Source organism: Cygnus atratus, chromosome 7 (assembly GCF_013377495.2).
Source record: "Cygnus atratus isolate AKBS03 ecotype Queensland, Australia chromosome 7, CAtr_DNAZoo_HiC_assembly, whole genome shotgun sequence".
NCBI lineage: Eukaryota > Metazoa > Chordata > Aves > Anseriformes > Anatidae > Cygnus > Cygnus atratus.
Genome location: NC_066368.1, coordinates 18,925,687 through 18,951,210, shown reverse-complemented (window position 1 = coordinate 18,951,210; position 25,524 = coordinate 18,925,687). Strand labels below are relative to the sequence as shown.

The following is a 25,524-nucleotide window of genomic DNA, read 5'->3' as shown; positions in this document are numbered from 1 at the left end:
TTTGTTGATTTTTTTTTTTTACTTCAGTTAGTTTAGGTTCTCACTAAAAGAAAATTTAAAAAGAGAAAAGAATGATTTTTTTTTCCCTGAGAATACTAAAACATGGGGGTTTAAACAAATGGGTTGTGGAGAGAGGCAAGAGAAATGGGAAACAGCTCTGGGGAGTGTCCTGCTCAGCTTCTGAATGTGCCTTATGGACTGCCTTGGGTTTAGTTTTCTGCCTTTTAAGTACCGCTAGGTGAGTTTGTGTCTTGAAAATCTCTTGGACAACATTTGTTGAATTATTTTTCAACTAAAAGCTAACTCTCATCCATAGATTGTGTGTTTTCTGCAGGCTGTGATGTTTCTTCAGGTGCACTCCGAGGTAACATGTGAAAGGGAAAAGAGCCACGTATGGAAGCAGCTGCCAGACTCGAATCTGACAGCAAGGCAGCTGAGGCTGCTGGTGGCACACAGGTGCTCAGTCATGCTAGGGAAAACCAAAGCAGATCTCAGGGTTGAGAAGGGTTTATTGCTGCTCTCCTCCAAAGAGCTTGACCCTTGTCTGGGGTTCCATGGTGGGAAGGGAAGAGTAAATAGCTATTTGTGGCCCCCATCCCTGGATTTATTCCAGAACGAAAAAGCATCTGGAAACAGATTTACGTCAAGTTCAGTGTGTGTTGATGTGCTTTACTGACCTGCAGGCAGAGTCTGAGTGCTTTAAGCGATGAGAGCTTTTCCTAGGAGGGCCGAAGGTTAGCGGATCTCTGGCATAGCCATGTGCTGGGACACAGTTGCTAACACAGTTTTGTTTGTTTTTTTTCATGGGCTTTTAAAACTCTACCTCTTCCTTTACTGATACCTTACCGGTACAAATGGAGGCTGGCTGAGGCACAACCCCTGTATGACCTGGGAGGAGAGGTGGGCAGTGTGCCCAAGAAGCAGCATCACACGAGATTTAAGCTGAGCTGGAGCCACCTGGCACTGTGCCCAAGCACCCTGGGCTGTACCCTGACCATGTTAAAAGAGCAGAGAAACATTTGCTGACAATTGGTGGGAAGGTTCCCAGTTCCAGTCCTCATCTGAAAGTGAAGCCATCACAGAGGCATTTGTGTTATTCACACCACCTAACTTTAGACAGTCGCCTTCACTCAGGTGCCAAAGTTAGGGAGTTAGTCACCCTGGGCTCTGCATTGCCAGCAAAGGGAGAAAGGATCCCCCCGAAAGGCAACCTGAGCATCTCATCAGGCTCCTGCTCTGACTCACCTCTGCCTATTGACTGCACAGGGAGCCCTGCAAGCCAGCCTCGTTATAGGGCAGCTGAGGTTAGTTGGTATAAAACTGTCTCTGTTACCCCAGATGTCTTGGCCAGGTACTGCTTTGTTACTAAAGCGGAGAAAAATCTGCCCATCTGTCTGATCTGTCTGGCAAATACCCGCAGGTTTGGGGGTTTGTTTTGTTTTTTAACAGAAACTCATATCCAACAGAAACCACATCTGAGTTTTTCTTTTCTTTCATACAAGCTCTATACATATATTCATTCCTGCAACTTCAGCTATTGCTGATTTACACCACTGTGGGGCGGAATCAGGGCCCTGTTTTTGACTTGAAATGTCTCAAAGGCAGTGTGATGGTGTGGTTGTGCTTCTGCCAGTAACGGATGTTTTTTTCCAAAGCGCCAGCTCCCAGCAGCATGTGAGAATCAATAGCAGGTTTCGTTTAAGAGCAGGCTAAATTTGTAGACACAATGACTGCAAAGAAAGCTGGAAAACATAATCCACTGTAACCTAATGCTCCAAATGAAAAGGGCCAAGACAATTTATCACTTTAAGAAATATTACTTTATAAAAAAACAACAACAGTAAAAAAAAAACACTTGTGTAATTTTTATGCCAATTTATAGCTTCTGAACCTGGAGTTCTGGCAACATTATGGCAATTATATTGAGAGAATAGTATGGAGAAAATGTTATAGAAATTACTTACCAAGATCAATTTTCTTTGAGGTTTCAAGAGCTTGGGCTTAGAAAATTATTGGCTATTGGAGCTGTGGAAATAAATATTAAGGGGTCATTTCATGTTATTATAATTCACTGTCATTTTAGCATATGCATTAGCAATTTATAAATTACAGATTTATAGCAGATTAGGAGTAAATAAATACATGTAGTTACACTTTTATAAAAGCTTAGCTGTATTTCAGATAACTTGCTTTACAATGAAGCATAAGGCTTATGAATCGGAAAAAATCATAAGATTAAAGAATCTGATATACAAATCATGCTGTTTTGTGCGGAAGCCAGAGAGCAAAGACACCTCTTGAGGGACTGGTCACTTGTGATCTGATGCACAGAAAACTTTTGGCTCCTTTCCTTCCCCTCTGCCAGTGGGTTAGCACTGATGGCAGTGCTCAGAAAGCACACCCAAGACTTGTGTGATTGACCCCAGAGGCAACCCGAAATCCTCTTTGAAAATGAGATTCCAAAGGTTGATCTTTATCTCCTCATCTTGCTTGACCTCTCAAGTGCACCCCCACTTTTTAAGAGAGCAATATGCTGGCTTCCCTCACCAAAGTGAGAGTTCATCTTGCCTAACTCTGATCCCCAATTTGAGTGTGAATGTTGTGGCAGAGGTCCTGCTCTCCCCTCTGCTACAGGGAGCTGAGGCCTCTGGCCTAGACTGGGTGACAACCCTTCCATACCTAAGGCCGCGGGGGTGCGGGCCTGGTCCCAGCAGCAGGCACTGGCCACGTCTTCCCCCACGGACGCGTTGCCCACAGGTGGGGTGGGTGCAGAGTGCCAAGGCCTGACATCCCGCACACTGCTCTCCTCTGTGGCTGTGCCTGGGGTTTGAAATACCCCTGCCTCTCTGTTTTCATACCTTTTGCTGGGATGGCGGGCGGCTGCTCCACTTTCTCTTTCTTCTTCTTTACCTTCTTGGGCTGCAGAGGGGACATGCTTGTCACGCTGGTAACGGTCTCCCCGGAGCTGCAACGCAGAGACCCGGTGTGAGGGACAGGTGAAGGCAATGCAGGGAAAGATGCCTTGTCCCAATGAGTTCATGCAAGCAGACACATCACCTTCCACTTGAGAAAGCCCCTGCCCAACAACTTGGATTTTGACCTGGGGCTATGCTGGAAAACCTCTTACAGGGGGCTGCAAATGCTCTGGATCCTGCATTTCTTCAACCATTCAGCCTGGCTGAGAAACTCAGGAGCCTGATCTTTCCTGACATAGAAAAAGCAAAGTGCCCTTAAAGCTGGGTTTACATAAGACTCAGTTCATTGCAGCTATTCCTTAAAAACACGCGTGATCCTGCTGCTGTCCCCAGGTCATGCCTGTACCCTTTTGTTGGCTAGGGCCAGGGCCATGGGCAGGCTGGAATAAGATCACACAGGCAAAGCAAAATCTTAGGGGCTAAGCCGGGCTGAGTGGTCAGCAGGACAGGAGAGTGTGCAGCGTGCCTTGAGGTAGCTGGTCCTTCAGATGGCTCACAAAGCTATGTTTGAAAAAGGCAGCTTTTCACAGGAGGTTCAGTGTGTATAATATGTGCTGCAGTCTCTTAACTCTAGCAATTTGCATGCTCCAGTACGTCCACGCTGAGAAAGCAGTGGTAGATGTGAGGGAAGTGTACAACAGTTGTATTATAAACAGGGTCCTAAAAGAGGGCTTCTGTGTCTGGACTATTATAGCTCATCATCCTGTAGCAGCTGTTTTGTTATGCTTTGTTTCATTTTGTTTTACCCTTAGCATGTTCCAAGTCTGAGGCAGTATAACCTGCTCTGAACATTTAGAGCTCAGATATGAAGCCAGGCTGCAGAGACTTGATCTTGTCACCGTGTGTCAGCTGTGCCAACTGACTGTGCAGGTGCTCCTCGCTTGCAACTAACGTGAAATAAAATTGTATTGGCTTAACTGGGAGTGAAAGGAATCTTATCCCACAGCTGGGGTGGGAGGACAGTGTATAAATGATGGAGGGGGGGTGGCAAGCAGCAGTTGTTGGGTGCACCTGATGTGGGCCAGCCCTAGGAAGGGCACAGGGTGGCTGTGGGGATCGTCCTGGTGAGCTGCACCATGCAGTGGGACCCAGCTGGGGGCTTTGTGGTAATAACACTGGTGACATTGAATTCTCTGAATTTTAAATCATTTGTCCCAAGATGCTGTTCCTCTCTAGGTTATTTTGTATCAAGAAACATTCTCTTTTTATTAATAGAATTAAATATTCAAATTGGGCCAAAGTCTCAATGAAAGTTAAGATGTCTCAGCTATTGCTTACACAAGAATAACAAAATAGGAGCCGTAATCATTTTACACAGCTGTACATCTAAATGAATGCCACTAGCATTGGTGAAATCACTCTGGATTTACACGTGAGTAGATTAAAAAAAACTCTGGTTTGCTGATTATGCTAAATTCTGTTCCTTGTATTCAGCTGAAGACATAGGTTTGCTGCCAAACTTTTAAAAAAGCGTTTAAGAGGTAAATATTTTCATGATTTATAAATAAATCACATAAATTATGTAAACTGAGGGTTGCATTAAAGTGATTTTAAAGTGTCTGCACAATTGTGAAACTCTCCCACAACAACCATTTGTTTCTATGTTTAAAATCAAAATGTTAAATTGTTTTAAAACCAGCAGGAAATGAAACTGTCCTGCCTAGCTCCATCACTCAAACACAGCAAACTGACAGAGAAAAGGGGGGAGGAGGTGATTTTGTTGAAAATGTTTTTTGGTCATTAAGACAGATGTGTAGCTTAAAGATATTATTGTTCTGATATTGTTACTTTAGGTGCAATATATTAAAAGGCTTAGTGTTAGTTCATTGCATTAGTTTTTTGCACTGCTTTGCCACTGAATAAGTGAAGCTACAGAACACTGTATTTGTGGCTTATGCTTTACTTTTAAGTGCCAGGCCTATACAGGGTTAACTGATTCTGGGAGATAAAATAACTGTACTTGCTGTCTCCAAACTGAGCTCCTCAAACCAAACAAGGAGGCTCAGAAATAACTCCTTGGCTCTGAAACACTGTCTCTTTGTGAGCTTGTCTTGTTCTGGGTTGAAGAAGAAAGTTACTTTTTTATCTGCAACTCCTCCTCCAGCCTCCTGGCTTCTTTTCTAACAATGTCACATTGTGCCTTTCTTGAAGGATCTGGAGAGTTTTGAGAGAGCGAGAAAAAGGAGTTCGGGGAAAAGGAAGCCTGTGGAAGGTGTCTCACAACCAAGGCAATTTTCCCTGGACGTAGTGGCTGCTCTTTCAGGAACATACTGTCCCAAGAGCGGGCAAAGTGCTACAATTTGGGCATTACTATCCTTACCAGAGTCAACGATGTGGGACTCTTCCTGTGGTTGTCTAGGTCAGCTATTCCCTCTTGTCAAGGGTCTGTGGGTTGGGGTGACAAAAGTGCGAGTGGCTTTGGAACTGTGTTGATATTTTCCAAATGGGGATCTGTGTAAGAAGGTGCCTGGGGTGGGCTGGATGCCTGGTTCTGGTTCAGTCTGGCAGAACTTGTTCCTGCACCGTTAGAGTGGTGGTGTGGGACCAGGCATTGGGACAGACAGCTTTGCGAAGTGAGTGCTTTTTTCACTTCAAATTATTTGTCTCCAGAAGAGCAGTCACTGAAAGACTGGAGTGTTCAGGCCAAAACAAACAAAAGACAGGAAAAAGAAAAAGAAGAAAAAAAAAAGTCCTGTTTTCAAAGCTACATCTCCTGTGGGTTTCTGGATCTGAAAACTGACAAAATGATCTAATAATAAGGCAGATAATAAAAAGGAAGATATTTAAAGGAAAGAAAACCCAGAAAAGAAAACTAAGTGGTTTGGAAAACCCATAATGGCTGTACTTTTTATTTAGTTATTTATTTTTAGAAACGGGTTTTGGTTAACTCATTTTCCCCTTTATTTGTTGTTGGTCAAGCAGTGAACCAAAACCCAAACATTTGTTTCACGTTGTTCTACTCAGGCATTTTCTTTTCTACCAAGGCCATTTTGTGAGACCCGGGGCAAATCACTTAGCAATTTGTGCTTCAGTTTCCAATTAAGTAAAAACATCATTATGATGTCAAGACATGAAATATTTTAAGATGCTTAGGTATTACTGCAGTGGGAGTGCTGATGGTTCCCAGACACCAGACTATTAATGTAATTTGGAAACTTGATTCTGCTCTCAGTTTGAAATATCACTGAGGGAGTTGGAGCTGAGCAAGGCTGAGCCATTTTGACTGGCAAGAATCTCATGCAAATTTGTTCATCACATTGACCTAATGGGCATTTAGACACTGGGTTTGGGGCCTGAACATTTTGAATTAAGTTCCAAGAAAAGCTAACAAATACTTCTAAAGGAATGGGCAGGTAAAGGAAGATAGTTTGAAATGCAGCCCTTGTGCCAAGTGCACAAATGAGATCTGGTCAAGCTTTTTAGATTCTGGTTTGATCTGGCAACACTGATGGAGTTTCTCGGATTTTGCAGTGTAGGTGGATGAAGCCATCACATACCTCTCATATTCTCTAACACTTCAAACTGTCTCCAAGCTTCTGAATTCTGTCATTGTGTGACCATAGCACTGCTGGCGCACTGCTGGCATTCAGCTAGAAGTGACCAGTGCCCGGTGCCAGCTTATGCAACTGCATCTCCTTCCTTTCAGTGGGTTTACCTATTAGCAGTAGCACATCTGGATAAGCCAGAATACAAGGTTTACTTGCCATTCAGATTTTGTGATGCCTTGAAGCACAAGAATAGAAACAAATGTTTTGCATCAGATGTGGATCATAACATGTTTAATACCAATTCTGCTTAACTTCAAGTATAGAGATAGTCCTAACGAGTTCAAAGGAATTAATGGTTTGTGTTTTCAGTAAAGGGTAGAAGACAAAAGGTAGTAATTTTGAAACATAGAAGAAAGCATAATACTGGTAACACATTCATAGGTACTTATTTTAAAGCCCTGAAGTCAGTGCATTTCTGACATGCATTTGTAGGATCAGGGTTTTCACTAGCATACCTTGTCAGACTAAAATACATTAAGCCACATTTTTTATCCATATAGAGTCATGCACTTCTTTCACTTCCTAAGATTCCATTTTAAGGTGAAGAAATCATGTTGGCTTGTTTCCTCCCTGCTATTCAGCTCCCAAGCTTAGCATTTTTAGTAGTATCACTACCACATCACGTATGCCCAGACAGGCAGATTCTGTATAGTATAATGAGTCTTTTTATCTGACTGCCATGTTCAATTTTTTCACCAGTTTTGACTGTCATCTTTTCAATCAGTCTCATTTTTCTCCTATCTTTGTGTTCTCTAACAATCTTGATTTCCTTTGATTTCCTCCCCCACTTTTTTTTCCTTAGTTCTAAGTTTGTCTTAGTAGCTAATACAGAAGGAAAAAGAAAAAACATTCAGGGAAAAATGAAAACTGCTGAGCTGTCTCTGTAAACTTTTGGTGTGGTGCAATGGCTGGTCAGGGTCACAAAACAAAGATCTTTCAAGAATAACATGAAAGTTTCAGTTTGTACTGACCTCGCCTGAACTCTCTGTAGCTTTATTTTGACTTCGCTTACATCCGAGCATTGGTTAGAATGAATACAGTGATTATCCCATGAGAATGCACCAAAAATTACACTAGTTTAGGATCTAGGACATGCTATACTTGGCACTGAATTGGTGCTAAAAAGATACTATGAGAAATAGTATCTGTGATACCAAGCGATACTGGATTTAAACTACAAGGCCAGAAACATGTTTTATGTCACTGAAAACTGGGAAACAGATGTTCTTTTGCATTATGAGGCATTCCTCTTTAATCTTTTTTGTTTGTAAAATACTTTTGTCATCTTTCTTTTACTGCCATTCCAGCACAGTTTATATCTCAAGAAGCTCATACACTGGACATCAGTTTTATACTACCATGCAATCAAAAACTTTTAGCAGTCAGTGGTATTTAAAGGGACAGTGATTAATGACTGCAGCAGAAGTAGAGTTTTTTCCCATCACCCAGAGTCTTCAGCTAGGATTAGACTGTGGGCCGAGAAAACATATTTCTGAGCCCCACTCCCAGTTCTGGGTGCAGGAATTATTGGGTAACATTGTGTGCTTTATGTAGTTGGATGGCTTATGTCATTACCATGTGGTGAGGTGTTGGGAAACCCAACAGGATTCTCCAGAAAGCAATTCAGAGCCTCAAGGAAAGGCTTGTCACTGAAGCAGGACCTACAGCAAGACAGCACAGGTGGATCTCCCCTGTCATGCATGGCAGATGTTGGCTTTCAAGCACATCCATGAGTCATGGACCTGGGACTCTTTATCTTCATGCAGGCATTTTGGAAAACATTACTCATCATCTTCAATATACACAGCAAAACCAAAACAGAACTGGTGCCTTGGGTTATAGTAAAGAGAATTGTAATCTCCTACCTGTTCTGGGGGCATTTCACCAGGTAATGCTTCACTGTTAAAGAAAAGAAAGAAAGAAAATGTGGCTTCACACTGGTACAGTTTATGGATTACAAATGGACACTGCAGGTAGACCTACGCTCCTGGGACTGTGGAGGAGCCAGGTTGTCACACTGGGAGAGCTGCTAACGATCACCGTATTTTTTGAATTAAAATGTAGTTGGTTTCAAAGACAGCTACGCTTGGGAGAGGGAAATGTATCAAACAGCAAAAATCTGCTGTGGAAGTGCTGGGCAGCTCACATTCCAGTGGTCAGCCCAGACAAGAGACATCTTGCTAAGGAGAAGAACAGCAGGCCAGTAATTTTACTCTGAGGACTTTTATTTCCCTTGTGGTGCCTCTGTTTATTTCCAGAAGCCTGAAATAAACCATGCAGCCACAGGAGCCGCTGCTGTTCCTAATGTAGGCTAGCCTGAAGCCTCAGGCATTTAGGGGTTGCCTCCTGGGATCAGACTGGAGGTCCATTCTGGCCAGTGCCATCTCTGACTGCGTGTGTGTGAGCTGTGTAAATCCTCCCACTTCATACTGTTTTGAATCAGTAGCCCGAGCAAGGGCAGCTTCCCTCCTGCAGCCTTTCAGGAGCCAGGGTTATTAAGATGCTCTTCTGTGGCTTAGCTCAGCCCAAGCTGTGCCGCGTGGAGAGATGCAGGCAGGAGAAGAGGCTTTGGCTCTTCTAGTTAAATTATGGCCAATTTATTTTTTTAAAAGAAAAGAGGGAGCAACCCTGAGCCATGGTGTGAAGTGTAATGTAACATAGGTAACCCCCTGCATCTTAATTTTCTCCATTCTTTAAAAGGCTTTGAAAACCAGACAATGGTGCACTTAAAAATTATGCCCCTCTGTGCAGGAAAACTTTCACATTTGGTCTTACCTAAATTTTCCATTCCAAGGAAGCTGAACAGCTCCTCACGGGCTGTATTTTGGACTTAAATAAGCTGTTAGGGCTGAGGAAGCGAGAGGAAGCTGGAGAGGGGATGGTGGGAGAGTGGACGGAGCTGTTGGTGTTTCCATGCTTTGCTTCAGGTGTGTTCCCATGATGGGTGGGGTGACTGGAAATGGTAATTTTTCTGATGGGAATTTACCCAGCAGGTGAGGTATGGAGATGGTTTTGGTTGTCTTGGGCCCCTGACAACCCTGTTCCGTGAGGGTCAGGCTTCTCTTGGAGGGCCTCTGAGGAAGATGGTGTGGCAATCACCACACCGAAGGTGGAAAAAGGCTGTGCCTGGAGCTGGCCTGAAGGCTCGGGGTGAAGCTCTTGGAGGTTGCTATGCTGTGCCCTGCTCCCTTCCTCAATGACAGGCTTCAGGATTTTGCTGAAGGCTCCTTTCATCTGAACACTAGGATCTGCCTACTCTAGCCCAGGATGGAGGTACAGAGTACCACGGATGGAAAGAAGGTAAGATAACGCTTTTTGAGGAGAAGTGCCTTACTCTAACAGTCTGAATGAGAGAGCACTGCTGTTTTAATTCCCTGCTGCTTAACTGAATGCTGAGCTGATTAACGTTGCTTTGGGAGAATGCTCTGACCAGGTGGCCCTGGGTGAAAGGCCTATAGATAGGTATAACCTGTTGAATACCGAGTGCCTGTCTATTAAGCTTTATTTTGTTACATTTCAATTGAAACCATAAGTTTAATGCTGACAGCATTTACTGGATAGTGTACAAAATCTAAATAAAAATTTAAGACTACAATTATTCAGATATTAGAGTAGTGAAGAAAGGGTTTCACTCAGAATAAATTATTTTTTATCTGTTGTATATGCTTATTCTATATTCTTTTTATAATTAACTTGTTGATTTGATGTGAGGAGAGCTTTTCTCTAAGCTGGTCATTCACTTTTGCTACTACAAATAAATACAAACAGAAGCAAAACCTAGCCCAATGTCTGCTAGAGAGTGTCTAGTGCTTGTGGCTTCAGGGTGACTCACCATGACCAACACACTTCAGTGTGGGTACTCCCTTGGCACAAAGCATTTGTCATCACTTACCAGGGTAGGAAGAATAACATTGATCTTATTTCTTCCTCTGGGCAAGCACAGTTCTTGGGTTCAGATAGAACTGGAGTTACTCTACTGAGGGCACTACCGGGAAAACAGAGCCACAGCTTGAAATACTGTTGTGGTCAGGCAAGGACTTCTGTGCACATCTATGTTTTGGCTTATGTGTCTTCTTTCCTGCGTATCTGAGTCATGCGTTCCTTTGTGGTATGTGTGTAGTGCTGAAGAGGCAACAAGTCATGATTCTCTCCTGTCATTCACAGGACAAATCACTAACCAAACTCTTTTTCAAAGCTTCTGTTCAGAGATGGTCCTTATGCTCTCCTCAAGCATGGTGGCTGCTAAACATGCTGGTATTTTAATTCTCACAGTGTGAGGTCTCCAAAAAATACCATTCTTAAACTGAAATGAAAGTAGAGCCTGCACTGGTTACTCCACAGATGAAATAGCACTTTTGGTTACAACAGGGCTGCTTTCATGCAGGTTTAGCCCCGTTGAAAAACCCTCTCTGAGGAAGAGAAAGAGAAGGATGAAACGGTAATCCTTGGTCTTGAAAAACTATAGTGAATATACACATCTGAATGACAAAATGATGCTTTAGGTTCAAAGTACGCTACAAATGAGAGAGTGCTAATAACAGCCCCGCTTTCCCAAGAATACTGACAGCTTAGTAAGGAAGGGATAAGAAAATGGAACACAAGAAAATTGCTTTGAAGCCCCTCTAAACATGTCTGCAGAAATGTCACTCCTGCAAAATGTTGGCTAGATCTGGTCAGAATGCAATTTAATGATATGGCACTTAGTAGTCTTTGAAGAAAGTCCTAACAACCTGCAATTTATGTTTAAGAAAAGTTGAAGGGTTCTGAAAAAGTACAATGCAAATTTAAAGTGAAATAGCTATTCAAGGGAAGCAAAAGGCCTTTGTCCTAGTTACTCTGTGGAGGAAAATTCCATTTTTTTTTCTGGCAGAAATAAAGCAGTCTTTCCTATCTTTTTTTTTTTTTTAATTTAAAATAAAAGCAAGGAAATATTTTTATTTCATGCATTTTCTCCATTCTCCTTGTCCCCCTTTCCCTCTTTGGTAAAGGTCTTGCAGCCAGCAAGAATGACATTTCACTCACCTGTGGATCTCCTCTTGTTCAGAAGCGACTGACAGAGAATGACGAGTGTGAAAAGGAGGACACTGATGATTCCTATTGAGCACACAAACACTGCGTACACGTACAAATCTGAAAGGCAAGCACAGGTGATGCTCAATGTTGCTGCTGTATGCTTCATGCTTAGAAGATAGAAAAATATTATTACAGCAAGACCTAAATAGAGTGTGACCCAAAAGAATTAGGTAACAGTTCAGAAATAATTAACATTCTTGAAATTTTCATATGGCATCCTGCTCAGTTTAAAATTTGGGTGAAGTCTCTATAAGCACTAATAGGTGTATTTATGAGGGCTTGCTTTTGGGAGGGAGGGGGAAGGCTGGTTTGGTTTATTTGGTTGTTGTAGTGGTGGGGGGGTTTTTTGTTTGTTTGGGTTTGTTTGTGTGTGTTTTTGGTGTGGCTAACAAAACCAGAAGAACTTCAGTTGGATTATTTCCCAGTTCAAACAGCTGTACTGGTTTAAAAATAAAGACATGAAAACAATTTTTAAAAGTGGCAGTAGGGAGAGTTGGGGGAGTGCTGAGTGGCTGAGGAAGAAGGAAGGAAGCCTGTGATTGCTGTTTAGGTTTTGTTTTGTTTTGTTTTTTGGTGGCAGCATTGGCTTGAAATTTTTATCCATACATTTTCTTTATTTTTCAAACTACAGCCTCAGTCTCTCTTTGTGGCTTTCAGTCAGGTCCCATAACACATTCCTGCTGGAGGGGCCAGTACTTCTACCACAGCAGACCAAGACAGAGTATTTTGTTCAGAAGGACAAGTCTTTGATGACTTATTTCTGCTTTTACTAGAACTCTAAATAGAGCACTTCAAGGATGCTCTACCCATTAATGCCTTGAAATGTCCTTAGGGATGTATATTGGCTTCTTTCCCGCTTTACAGAGAGGAAACCAAGCCTCAGAGGTCAAGTGTTCTTCTAGGAAATAGCGTTGCTGGAACCAGACCCCTGACCTACAGTTCTGTGCTTCGTTTACAACATCTCCCCGTACACAGTACAACAATATAGTTTGTAAATTGTGGTTTGAGCAGCAAGGCTCCCCGCAGAATTGAGCAAGCAGTGCCGCCTGTCAGGCAGTGCAGCACAGTGGCTGCAAATGTTGGACTGGTGCTTTGCTGGTGCCCTGGGTTGGGGTGGGAGGAGGATGGAATCCCAGCTGCGTGCAAGTTCTGGATTTCAGTCTCTTGGAACAGATGTGCCCTAATACACACAAAGTACTGCTTGCCTTGAAACTCCAGGGGGCTTTAAGCTGCTCCCGCAGTGCAGAGCATGGTTTGTGAGCAGTTTCTAAGGCCAGTGGGAGTGCACAGTGCTTGGTACCTCATGCTCAGCACCCTCCTGGATGAGGGTTTGTATTTGCATTGCATGATCAGCCAGGTGTAGGCCACTTTCCCATTGACCATAACAAACGTATAAGAAAGCGGAGCTGAAGCCTTCCGTCCTCTTTTTGCCAGCACCCCCTGTAGTCTGTGGGATGCCTTCCGAGGCGAGGCCTGAGTTTGTACAGGAACGTGCAAAACTGGGCCTGCTGGGGGGCACTTGAGTTGTACTGTAGAGTTTGGCCAAACTAGCACCTTGTATGCAACCAGTAGCAGTTAGATGTGTCTTACCTTCAAAAAACTTCCAAGCTTCATGGTTTTTCTTGAAAGTGGGATCATCGGAAGTTTTTGATGAAATCACTGAAAAAAAAACCAACAAAGAGGACATAACAAGAATTGAAAATACGCAGAAGAAAGTGTTGGGATCTCTCGGAGTAAATGTAGTTCTGCCTTACACATCAGCGCATCAAGATCTTACTTTAACTAAGAGTTTTATTTCAATGAAACACTTCAGTTATAAAATGGCATTACTAAAAATGTCTTCCATCAAATCTCATCTGGTTGTTTCATAACAACTGTACAAGCTGGTACTAGAATCCAAATGCTCTGACTGCTGGATCACCCACTGTTCAAAACCCTCTCTGCTCTCCCAGTCAGATTGTTTAAGCATGCTGACATATTTTGATGACATCAGATTAGATGATCTCACTTATGTTAATCCATGATTTCTTATGCTAGCTGTCATTACAACGGAAAAGGAGTCTGGTGATGTCTTCCAGGTTGCCTCCAAGAGAGGTTCGTGTGGCAAATCATTACAGAAAAGTATCCCATTAAAAAGGAAATTAAGGCCTGTCCTGTAGGGATGTGATGTGTGGGCCTAACTCCGTGGATATGGAAATACTTTCAGAAGTAACAAAATCTGCTGTTTAGTTGTGATGGGAAGCTTATCCTGAACATTTTTTTCACAGGTCTACTCATTTGTTGGGTGAAAGCATCACACGAGTAGCTTTTTGGCAAGTATTTTAGAATACATTCCCTGAAAAAAGGGCTTTTGTTTATTTTTTTGGGGGGGAAAAAGTTCTTGCATTCCTTTATCTTGCAACGTTTTTACTGTTAGGAAACAGCACAGGCTACTAATACTTAATAGAATTCAGAATCTTTTCTGTAGGAAACTCTGATACACAAACTTCTCAACAAGACGTTGTGATCATCTCTACTTGTTGTCCATGCCAGTAGGATTTTAGCTGGACTGTCTAATTTTCTCTGTTTGTCCTCCTACATATAATCTCTTCTCTTGGATCATAAATCATTTAGAACATGTACTGTTCTTCCTAAGCCATGTGCAGTATCTGGGATGGAGGGATTACCCATCTGTAAATGGTGGTTTGGAGGTGTGGCATATTGTTTGTAGAAGACCACTCACTTTTTTGAGTTTTCTGATAGGAAGGCAGTGGGAGAACCATCTTTACGATGTCTTTTTTTTTTTTCTCAAACTGTTTTCTGGCGTATTCAGTACTATAATGAAGATGATTAACTTGGTTTTAGGCTAATATTGACCAGACAAACCCATGAAAAGAACATATACTTTTCAGGAGAAGATGCAGGGAGGGGAAAGAGATCCACCTTAGCTTAGAGTGAATATGTTGTATGGCTGAAGTAGGAGACACTTCTTGACAATGTGAGGACATGGATTTACTACCAGGATTTAACAATATCCTTCCTGTGAATTCTGTTTGCTGTCTTGTATTCATTACACCTAAAGGGGCAAACTGCAGCATCTCAAATTTCAGCTGAGCTTTCTAAAAGACCACAAAGTTGCTGTAGTTGACAAGTGAATTCACAAATGTAGGACTCTCCATCCCCATCAGATGAGGCTCCATTTCTGAAAAAATTATTCAGCCCCTAGAGGAGAAGCCAGATGTGTAACTAATCTTTTAATTGCCATTATTAAACATTAAGGAGCTATAGCCTGTAACTTTTTTTTTTTTTAATTTTCCACAATTCCAATATGTCTATCTGTAAAAAATGGTGTTGCAAAAAAAAAAAATGCATTTGCAACCTCTTTATGGACTACACAAATTCACACTAGCAAACTTGCTAGCAAATAACAAAATCCGAACAAAAGTTAATAGTGTTAGATACTACAGACCCAGGCTTAATCTATCAAGTTCTTTTGATTGAAATAGTGCTATGCTTTGTGGTTGACAAAGGCTACATACTGAACTGCCTCTGTTTTTTTCTGCTTACGGTGCAAGTTAGATTTTGAAGGTGCAGAATGACTCTTCCTTCTGCATTTCCCCCGCTGTTTTCTGTCTTACGCACTGACCTCCTCTTCCTGTGTTAACAAAAATAATTCCTATTTCTGCATCCACCTGATGTGCAAGCTTGTAAGAAATTTATCTGGTGCTTTAGCATAAAGATACCACTTTGAATTTGTGCATAATTGCAGACACATTAACTGGAACAAAATGTTAGAAAAGACAGCAACTGTGATGTGTTTGAGCACTGCTACCTTATTTGATAAAGCATAAACAGTACTGTTTAAGTATCCATGTGCTACAGGCAATTTGTATTGCTCCTTTTTTTTTTTTCCAGGATCTAACTGCAATAAAACCAAATCCCTTTGCAATAAAAAGTGTAACTGATCATAATATAAAATACAAAATGTGTTTGGAAGAAAATTTCCTTGAAAAGCCCAAGTGTTACCACGGGGGAAACTGGAGACTTTATCACCACTCTGAAAATCGTTGCCTTCCCTCCCGTGTGTAGCAAGGTCTGTCCAATCACAGTGTTTTACCTGATGCTAGCTAAGGCAGTTATTTTCCAGTAAAGGGGCTTTTAACACTAAAACAGTGGCTATGACATTTAAAGATATCTGACTTTTCAAGTGTCTCTTAGTATCTTAGTCCCTGCCCTTGGCAGAGGGGTTGGAAGCAGATGATCTTTAAGGTCCCTTCCAACCCAAGCCGTTCTATGGTTCTGTGATTACATGATCTTTTAACCTGGATTTGGAATTAGAATAGATATTCCTTCTGGGGGTGTCTGCCTGAGATCCCCATGGAGTGTTGTCAGTGTGTGTACTCTACAGGTGGCCTGCCCTCCTTCCTTATCTCAAGTTTCCTGCCCTGCTTTGGGTTACACTGGAAGCAGAGAGAGGCGATACAGATGGCCAGACAGTTTGAGAAGGATGAATTCATGAGCTGCAAATCCTCACCCTGATCATGTATTGATAAATAGTACTAAAAATCAGAAAAATAAGAGCTAAATTAGCATTTAAGGAACAGACTGATAAGTTCTCATTTTTCTTCTTCACAATAACTAAATTAATCTGAACCCCAGATTTTGGCTAGGAAGAGCAAGGAGACATTTCTATGTTATAGTTTTCAATAGCCTGTGCAACAATGCAACATGCAGAGTGACATCTGTGAGAAGAGTTTTGACAGGTGGTCCATCAATATTTTATATTGCTTTTTCTTCTGTTGCCATTTACCTGCAATATGTTGTTCCCCTAACAAACACTCCAGATAAATCCATATGTTTCAGTACAGGCATTTAGGAAATTCTATCCTTCACTGAATGTGAAAACACTTTAAACTACTGACTTGACTTATGAAATTATACTATCACAGGAAAATCCTAAAAATGATCCTACATCTGATTTCCTCTCTTTTTTCTTCTTCCTTTTTTTTTTCCTTCATTTTCCTGAAGTACTTGTTCTGCACTTCTTGTGTTTATGTTCTGGTTTATTTTGCAAGTTCTTTGTGCAAGAAATGCACTAGTTGTTATCCTTCAGTGTGCCACCCTTGAAGATAGCTACTGGTCTGCTGCGGATGATCATAGGCAATGGGGCAGCATAGTTCCCTCAGCTGAAATGATACTCTTCTCCTTCACTGTCTCTCTGCATCAGACCTAGATCTCTCTAGCTTTCCTCCCTCGAGTAATCCTCAGCATTTTTTCCCCAAAGCATTGGAAAACATGAAGAGAGGATTTCAGTGTTTGAAGCAGTGTTCTAAGCTCTCTGATGTGAGGGACAGCCTGGGATGGGGATGAAGGTGTAGTCTAAGACTCTGGGATTGTGTGCTGACCTCCTTGCTCTACCTGTAGGTCTGCAAGCTTCAGCCCTGCCAATCCCTTCCAACCACCAGGGGAAGCCTCCTCATTGTTACACTCAGACTCTCCTTGTCTTCCCCTCCAGCACAGCATTTGAACCACCATGTTTTTGTAGGTTGAGACTCAAGCCCTGGCTTCTGTCCCCTGCACCATTTGTCAGCTTTGCCCCTGCCCAGAGGTGGCTGAGGCAGCTGGGGGGATCAGGCCTCCTTCTTCCCAGTTCCTTTTAGCCAAATCTGGAGGGGTGAAGGAGGAAGAGAGAGGGAGAGGAGGAGGAGTCCCCGTTCTTAGCCAAGAGCAGGAACAGCAGGGAAGAATAACTGCTGAGCGTGAAGCAAGCTAATGCCTGAAGTCTGCAGGGCTAAATCACGCATACCATAAAGTTTCATTTCAGCACAGATCCCTGTGTGATTGTGAGACTAACCACTGTGCCTTGGCTCCAGCCACCCAACATGGGGTCAGTGCTTGTAAAATTTAATGATCTCCAGAGATGCAAGATGGCTGAGTTAGGGGATGTTGGGCCCTGGTAAGTTTACTCCTCCCCATTTAAAAACAACAGAGTGAAAGCAACAACAAAAACCAAACATGAAACTGTTCTTTGAACTGTGAAGCTAATGAATTCTGTGTCCTGTATCCTAGCGTGTCCTCTCTCCACAATAACCTTAGTGCTGGCCACCTCCTCCTGTGGCATGTCCAGGAGCCCCAGTCATTGACTGCAATGTGGAAGGTCACTAGCCACAGGGCAGAGCAAGAACAACAGTTACCAGCTTTGAGCTTGGAGCTTTTCTTCAGACAGGGACAAATTTTACATAACCAGTAAGACCAAAGATTTTCTTATGGTTGTTTAAAATTGACCCATGGCCTTTGTTACCAAAACAACCAGAGATTCAGCTTTGGATTGTTAGTGTCTTTCATCATTGCTAGTAATAATCAGCTAATTGTATTATATTAATGTCATAATTTCTCAAGGCAGATTTAAGCATAGCTGGTCAAAGTGAAATTGCTGTTTATCTCATTTTTATTGTTTTTCCACCTTTGCTCTTGTAGTGACACCTGAGAGCTTTCCAGAGGAGATCATGCACTCAAAGATTATTTTTTACTGTTACATTTGTCCCCTGGTGTGTGTATAATCCAAAAGTGATACAGAAACCTGAATGATGCTAATGAAGGTGGCACTAAGGGAATGTGCTTTGAATTAAGTCTACATAAATGTGTTTGAATCTATCTGGAAAAAGCTTGTAGTCAGTGGAGTCCCCTTAGTGCAAAATTGGTTTTAGAAAAGAGCTAGGGCCATTTTCCCCAAAACAAAAATTAGATAAATGGGATTGGGATTTCCCAGCTACGGTAATAACCTTTGCAATCTAAACACAACAGTAAATTTAGCATCAACAACAATGGCAGAAACTTCATGAAGTACAATTTCCTCTTACAAGTTTTTCTGTGATTGCTAGATAAACCTCTGGAATTTCCAGACCTATGGACCAAGCAGTCCCCCTTGATTTTTGGCATTATCTTCAGAGCTGGCTCTGTGGGAAATCAATTTTTCTGTATGTAAAACCACATGCAGGGGTTTGTTTGTCAGCTAGCCCTGACAGCACAACTGCTGAGCTCAGCCAGCTCTTCAAAGGAGTCTGTTCTCTAAATCCAGTTTCACCACGCGTGGATGTGGTGGTGTTAGGTTTGAGCTGAGCCACCCCAAAGAGAAGGCCTGTTTTCCAGTTGAGATGTACGGTTCAAAACCCTCACTTGTTGCTGGTCATTTCTTTATCTGAAGTCAGGCTGTTCGCTGCTTTTCTAGCTCTGCTTTCTGGCTACAAATTGTATAAACAAAAGTGCAGGAGTAATACTAGAAATGCGACTTGTAAACTGCTTCTGGATTAGAACTAAAAGAAATGAAAACACCGAGAGAGGCAAAACACAGATCTAAAATATCTTCTATTTCTGGCTGACCCACTTCATATTCTTTAGAAAATAAGTTAATTTCTCTCTCTGTCTGTCTCTTTGTATTTAAATAATAATGACATTTCTTTGTTCCCACTGGCAAAGTTGTAGAGACCCGTAGCTGAATGTAACAGAACCTTAATTGCTGCTATTCTGGTGAAAGGCAAAGGAAATAGACCATCTTCTACAAATATACTAATCTCGCTTGTTTACATTTTATTATGGGCTGAATAATGTTTAAATTGTAATGTGTAAGTAAAGAAGCAGGGTATTAGATTTTCTTCTAATATCCACAGATAACATTTAAAAAAATAACCTAACTTCAAATATCTTACGGATGAACTTGACAGAAAGATCATAGGACAAGAAAAATGATAGAACTGAAATCAGTGATTTCTCACCTCGAATTTCAGTAGCTGCTGTGCCATTTGACCATGCTGTCCACTTATTCCTGTGTTTGCCAATTTCCTGCACTTTGCATATATAGTGTCCTTGGTCTGTTTGCTGGAGGCTTAGGATAAGGAATTTGTACAGAGTTCCATGTTTCTCCTTAAGAAGACGAAGTCTTTGCTTGTGGAAATGATGAGTATAATTTCCATAATACTGGACAGACCCAAACTTAGTCATTTTGATCATCAGATACTCCTGGGTAGGTGATACAGCAAAGACCCACCGCACAGCCAGCAAATTGTCTGTCTTTCTCTTTTGAGAAATGTGGCAGTAAAGGGTAGCATTATCGCCCTCGGAGTATCGCACTGTCGGTCCTGGAGAGACTGTCACGTTTAAAGCCTCACAAATATCTGCAAAGGAAAGAAAAGATGGTGAGAATCCTCCCTGCCAGCACAACAGCACCATAATCTGTCCCAGCATACAGATCCACAGCAGATAAACCAACAGCATGAGTTCCGTGTGCAGCAACTCAATGAGCTTCTAGAACCTGACATATTCTGTCTCTCTGTGAAAGTTAAGGATGGCATTCAGTCAATCTGCTCCAGTATTCTTGTGTTCTCTAATAAATAAGATAGGGCTCAGGTAGACACTTTGCTGTCGCAGGCCCAATATCACATAATATTTCATCACCTTGAACAAGCCTTGTCTAGAACTGGCTTGGAGTAAGAGCCCGGAATATCTTTTGGAAAGCTGTTCCCTGACCAGCTGACTTGCATCTTCCAGTGACTTGCATCCTTCTTACAATTTCCAGGCTAACTTTTTTCAATAACCAGTTTGTGCCCATTTGCTCCTGTGCCAACTTTACCCTTTAAGTTTAAATGGTGTTTACTTCCTGACTCCATATAGAAAGCAATTATCTGGCCTCTCAAATCAGCACTTTGTTGAGCGAAAGAAGCCAAGCTTTGTTAGTCTCCTCTGGTAAAGTAGTATTTCCACTTCCCTATTCACCTTGGTAACCCTTCTGTGCATTGCTTCCTCCTTAAATTTTTGTTTTGATTGTAATGTTTTTGTTATTTTTATTATGGGTGCCTGGAATTATAGACAGGCTCTGAAAAGCAGCTCTCCAATGTCCTGTGAAATAGTCAATGTACATTCCAGGTTTGATTAGAAATACTTTGTGTATCCAGAATTCCATTGTCCTTTTTCATCATAGTTTCATATGGGATTATATATCAGTTTATATTTAGATACGCTTGAGTGTTTTCCCTCCTTTGTCATTTGTGGTTCAGTTCCTAGTTCATCAGAGAAATTCTTACTAATCCCCAAGTGCATGACTTAGCTTTACTAAGTTCTGCTCCGCTTTTGTTACTTGGTCCTCAGTTTTTCCACATGCTACCACAATCGTATGCTGACTTGATAAAGTCACGTAATTTCAATGTGTATGCTTCTGTTTCTTTCTTTTGGACATAATTTGTGCAAACCTTACATGCTACTGTCCCCTAGATGAGTCACTAAAGGACTACTAACCTCCCTACATGCCTGTAACTCCTCAGATATGAGTAACTCCTCACTTTACAGTTCCCTGTGTCCTCTGTTTTAAGTAATATTCTCCTCGTCATAATCAAATGATCATCTGGATTAAATCTGTCAGATCACTCCTTCTGACTACTTGCATGACAAAATGTGATATGCGGTTATATTGGGGCAAATGGTTATTTCGTTTTTCTACTCATTTCTGACTCTTTTTTTTCCTGTTCTTCATCATGAACCTAGTTTAGACTAGTTGTCTCTCTGTTTTATTTCTAACAATAGTCAGTATAAGTGAAGGTTGAAAGAAGTCCATAGCTGTTCATTAGTGCAAGATTTTTCTTTCCTGACCTTGCTGATTTATGCTTAACAGATTTTCTGAGGCATGGGAATTAACACCCATTTTATTTCCTTCCCAATGTATATTATGTCCTTGGTAGTCATATCACAGACTGATCTATTTTTGACCTGATCTATTTTTTGGTATATTGTGGCAACGTGTTTCCTAAGTTACTTGTAGTGTGTAATCTACTGGTCTGATGGCATCCACTAGAGAGAAGAAGCATATTTTAACAGTGAGAAAGCACTCCCTGCAAAACGCTGTGCAAAGCATGAAATGTCCTCTAAAATGTGAATATTGAGCTTCCTGTTATGTGAGTATACTGTACTCAAATACCAATGAGAATTACAACTCTGGGAGAAGGATTTTTTTCATTTCTGGACACTTTTCTAGCACATCAGCTAGGAACATTTTAACAAAAGGGATGAGCATTTTGGCAAACTCTTGTCTGACATCAGCTCCTGAAACACAAACATATATTTATCTCAAAATAAGCAAGTAAAGTATTTCCATCTATTTCTGAAGGAGTACTGAAGGCAGAGATGCTGCTTCTGTGGCCTCAGTGAAGCTGTGAAATGGAGTGACGAAATGTATCAACTTACTTAAAGTAAATCCCACTGAATTTAAAAAGTTACATTGCAGTTGTTTGAGAGAAGAATCCTCTGAAAATAAATAGTATAATTACTTTGTGTTATTTTAATAGAAAGTTTTACTGATTGGTATGATTTTTTCCAAGTAGACACCACGAAGTAGACATTTTGTACAAGTAGACGTTTTGTGACTGAAAAAAAGTAGTGTGATGAAAAGATTTATTCATGAAAACACAGTTAAGAATGGTCTAGGTTATTGATATAATTATCTGTGCATTATGTTTGTGTGTGCATTATGTTTGTGTGAGTGTGCACTTCATGTGAGTGCCAAAGCAAGAGATTATTTTGGATCGTAGAAAGCACACAAGTAGAACAGGATGTTGAAATTTAAAATTAAGTCTGAATACCACCAAAGATTTCCAGGCATGAAATTTCATTTACTACATGCTGGAGTTACAGGGCCTCAGTGTTTTACAGGCAGATGTGAAGACAAAGTGGCTGCCTCCGCCATCAAAAGGAGATTAAAATTTTGAAAGCTCAGAAAATAAGAAATAAATTTAGGAATTTCAGCGCTTTTGGGAGTTCTCAGAATTATTTATGCTATAAAACTTTTAAGAAATTGATTATAAAAATGTGGTTTGGGTAAATGAAAAACATGAGCTTTCTCTACTGAAATTATGAGCATATCATGAAAAGCTGTAAAGAAAAACAATTATGTCATTTTCCTGACATGTGAACTTCTTGTTTGAAAAAGCTGGCTAGGATTAATTGTGGAATACTATCCCAAAATAAAAAGCAAAAGAATCATTGCTTAATTCGAAACTAGGCAGAACACATTGCCAAAAAGTACCCCAGAGAAAATACTGAGGAATTCAGATATGGTGCTGATGGAAGCCTCTGCGAGAAGATAAAGAGGCATTGTATGTGGAGTCTCTGGTTCCCATCTAGCTGCTTACACTCATACAAAAATCGGTATTTTATACCTAGGGCTTCTACTTTTCCTTGGGGGATGTGCCTTTCTGTAAGGAAATATCAAATTTTGCATCCTTTGTGTAGGAAAGCTCATTTACTTCAGAGGGCCAGTTGCCTGAAGGTTTGTCGGAGCAGTGGAAATGTGTCCTATCTTCTACACCTTGAACCGGGGCAGCTGTACAAGTGCATCAGAGGGAAAAGCTTTGGAAATTTTCTGGTGACTGTGACCTCACCTCATCTTATGTTGGGCAGGGTAAGGTGATGCTTTACATGAAACAAGAAAATGGTGTCCATTTGACTTTATCCTCCCACTGCCACTAGAGCAGGAGCAGTGGCGGATAGCTGGAGGAGAGGTCATCTACTTCCCATGTGGGAAGGACAAGCCTCAGTGAGGGCCTCCAGGCGCTAGTGGAAATGTTTCCCTTGTCTTTAGCGGCCGCTGGACCAGCCCCAACACGAGGTTTATCCTTGTAGTGGGCTCTGTGCCAAGACAGGAGACTCCTCCACAACTTGAGATCAGGCTTAAGTGCCAGCACAGCACTGAGTTTCTAGGCTTCAGATTGCTGCTCCAAGTGAGGAATCACTTGTTTTCTTTTCCTGGCTTCCCAGTATAGCACAATGTTGCTGCTCAGGTGGAGCTCACCACAAGACTTTAGTCTTGCTTCTGCTTGAAAAGGGAAACTATTTATAGAAAAAGGGAGGAGAGTGAGTCAAAGGCTTGAGGATTCCTTTGGAGTGTGCTTAATCATCAAACGTGTCTCTCTTTCCCATCTGCAACCAGCTGATTTAGTTGCCCCCATCCCCGGCCTTTAGCTGCTTGTTTCTTTGGTCCCTTCCACCTGCATGTCTTACCGGGCTTTTGGGAGTCACAGAAGGGTAGTCCTAAAACTACACCCCGATTTGAAAAATCCTAATCCGAAAATAGCCTACTTGTGCCTACACACAAATTCAATCCCAAGTATTAGCTAGGTTTGGACCTTTTGTCTGCCATATTACATACCAAAACACTTTTATGGCACTGTCAGGAGTAAGGAACCACAGTTTCAGCAGCCAGAAACCTGTCCATGCCAGGGCCTGCCCCAATGACTGTGCTGGAGCAGCAGCAAAAGATCAACAGTTGCTGCTGGGTTCTTAGGTCTGGGGGGAAATTCCAGTGGGGCTGTGTTCTTGTGAAGAGGCCCAGCTGCTGCGGTGGAGATCCCACACCAGTAGGGTTGCTCCTGTAACTGCTGCAAGCATCTGGGTTTAGCATTATTTACAGGTTCCTCTGCCTGCTTCCATGGAGACTGAAGGACAGCGTCTACAAGCCACCCTTTAGGGCTAGGAGAACTTTTTTCCCAGCCCCTGCTGATAGCCAAGAGGCATGCCATCAGAGCACTTGCCATCTCAGTAGCTGCCATCTCATCTTGGATTTGCGGGAGCAGAAGCAGACGGGGTGGCTTCTGTCTGCGTTGTAGTTTGTTCTGTGAAACCATGTTACTGTCAAAGCCCGCTTTATTTTGATTTCTCTTCAATTAAGAAGTAAGAAGAGCAGATGAGCCAGGAAGAAGCAAAGCTCTTTGTTTAAATGAAAATAATTAGGAGCTGGCTAGAAAGATCACCAAAAGCAACCAGCTGCTTTCGGTTGAACGGATGTCTGCAACTTTCGCAAGTCAGAGGCTCCTTCCCTTGGAAAGCTCCTGCAGTGACTGAAGATGAACTTACACCAAACCTCTGCCACCTCCTGCGCTGCTGAGGCAGAGGTGCAAATCCAACTCTTGTTACCCTCTAAGGAGCCGGGCTTCCCCACCCTCCTAACCCTCCTAGCGCCTTGAAATTCAGAGCCGGACTCGTCCACTGCTGCAGCTGCGGGACACAACACAGCGCTGCCCGATGCGCTTTTCATTTTCGAAGAGAAGCAAGCAGGAGCAGGGGCTGCTCTTAGCACCAAGCGACCTGGGGGCCCCATGCCCACCGGCTGCCTAGGGGATCCAGGCACCTGTGGGACTAAACTCCCGAGGGAACACTTCCAGCGGCTCCTGCGTGGGCAGCGGGGTTTCCTCCCGCACCCACGGCCCCGGGGGGGGGGGGGGCGCAGCGGGCCGGGCACCCCCGAACGGGGTCGGCGGGGCTGGGGCTGCCGGCGGCCGGTTCCCCCCCCTCACCGCACACATCCCCGTGCCCGGCTCCTGCCCGCCGAGCCCCGCTCTCCCGGCTCCCCACCACCGCCCCCCCGGCCCCGGGTGCCCTCGGTGCCGCTTACCTGGGGCCGGGGCCGAGGCCAGCAGGGCGGCCAGAGCCGCGGCCAGCAGCCGCATGGCCCGCGGGGCGCCGGGGCCGTCCCGTCCCGTCCCGTCCCTCCGTGCCGAGCCGACTGTCTCCTCCCCGCCCCGTCCTCCCTTCTCCCCTCGCCTTTCATCTCCTCCCCTTTCTCCTCCTTTTTTTCCGCTTTCTCCCTTCCCTCCCCATTTCTCTGCGCTTCCCACCGTCCTGCCTCCGCTTCGACTCCCCTCCTCTTTTTCTCGCCTTCTTCCCCTTTCTTTTCTCCTGGTGGCACTAGGGCTAGGTAGGGCTGGGGGCCGCTCCATCTGCCATCACTGCAGTCCCCCGTGCGCACACACCCTGCCCAAAGGACGGGGATCTGAGCAGAGGCGAAGCAGGGAGCTCCCCTCTCCAAGCACGGAAATCCTTATTGTGAGCCAGCACGAGAGCCCAGCAGCCCAGGGAGGCTGGACAGGGTGTCGGGACTGGGCAGACTGTTATGCACCCTCTCTGCTTCC

The 25,524-nt window shown here is 42.9% G+C and overlaps 1 protein-coding gene across 1 annotated transcript in view; it reads right to left on the bottom strand.

The window, feature by feature from the left end:
- The window catches only part of VSTM4 (V-set and transmembrane domain containing 4), a 33,835-nt gene extending 8,669 nt beyond the window's left edge, over positions 1-25,166 (bottom strand). Inside the window, 8 exon segments of the mRNA XM_035539116.2 lie at positions 1,965-2,005; positions 2,008-2,025; positions 2,859-2,965; positions 8,389-8,422; positions 11,546-11,653; positions 13,187-13,255; positions 19,348-19,746; positions 25,008-25,166. Coding sequence (XP_035395009.1) covers positions 1,965-2,005; positions 2,008-2,025; positions 2,859-2,965; positions 8,389-8,422; positions 11,546-11,653; positions 13,187-13,255; positions 19,348-19,746; positions 25,008-25,062 — 831 coding nt within the window. The 5' untranslated portion in view covers positions 25,063-25,166.
- Positions 25,167-25,524: the final 358 nt, after the last annotated feature.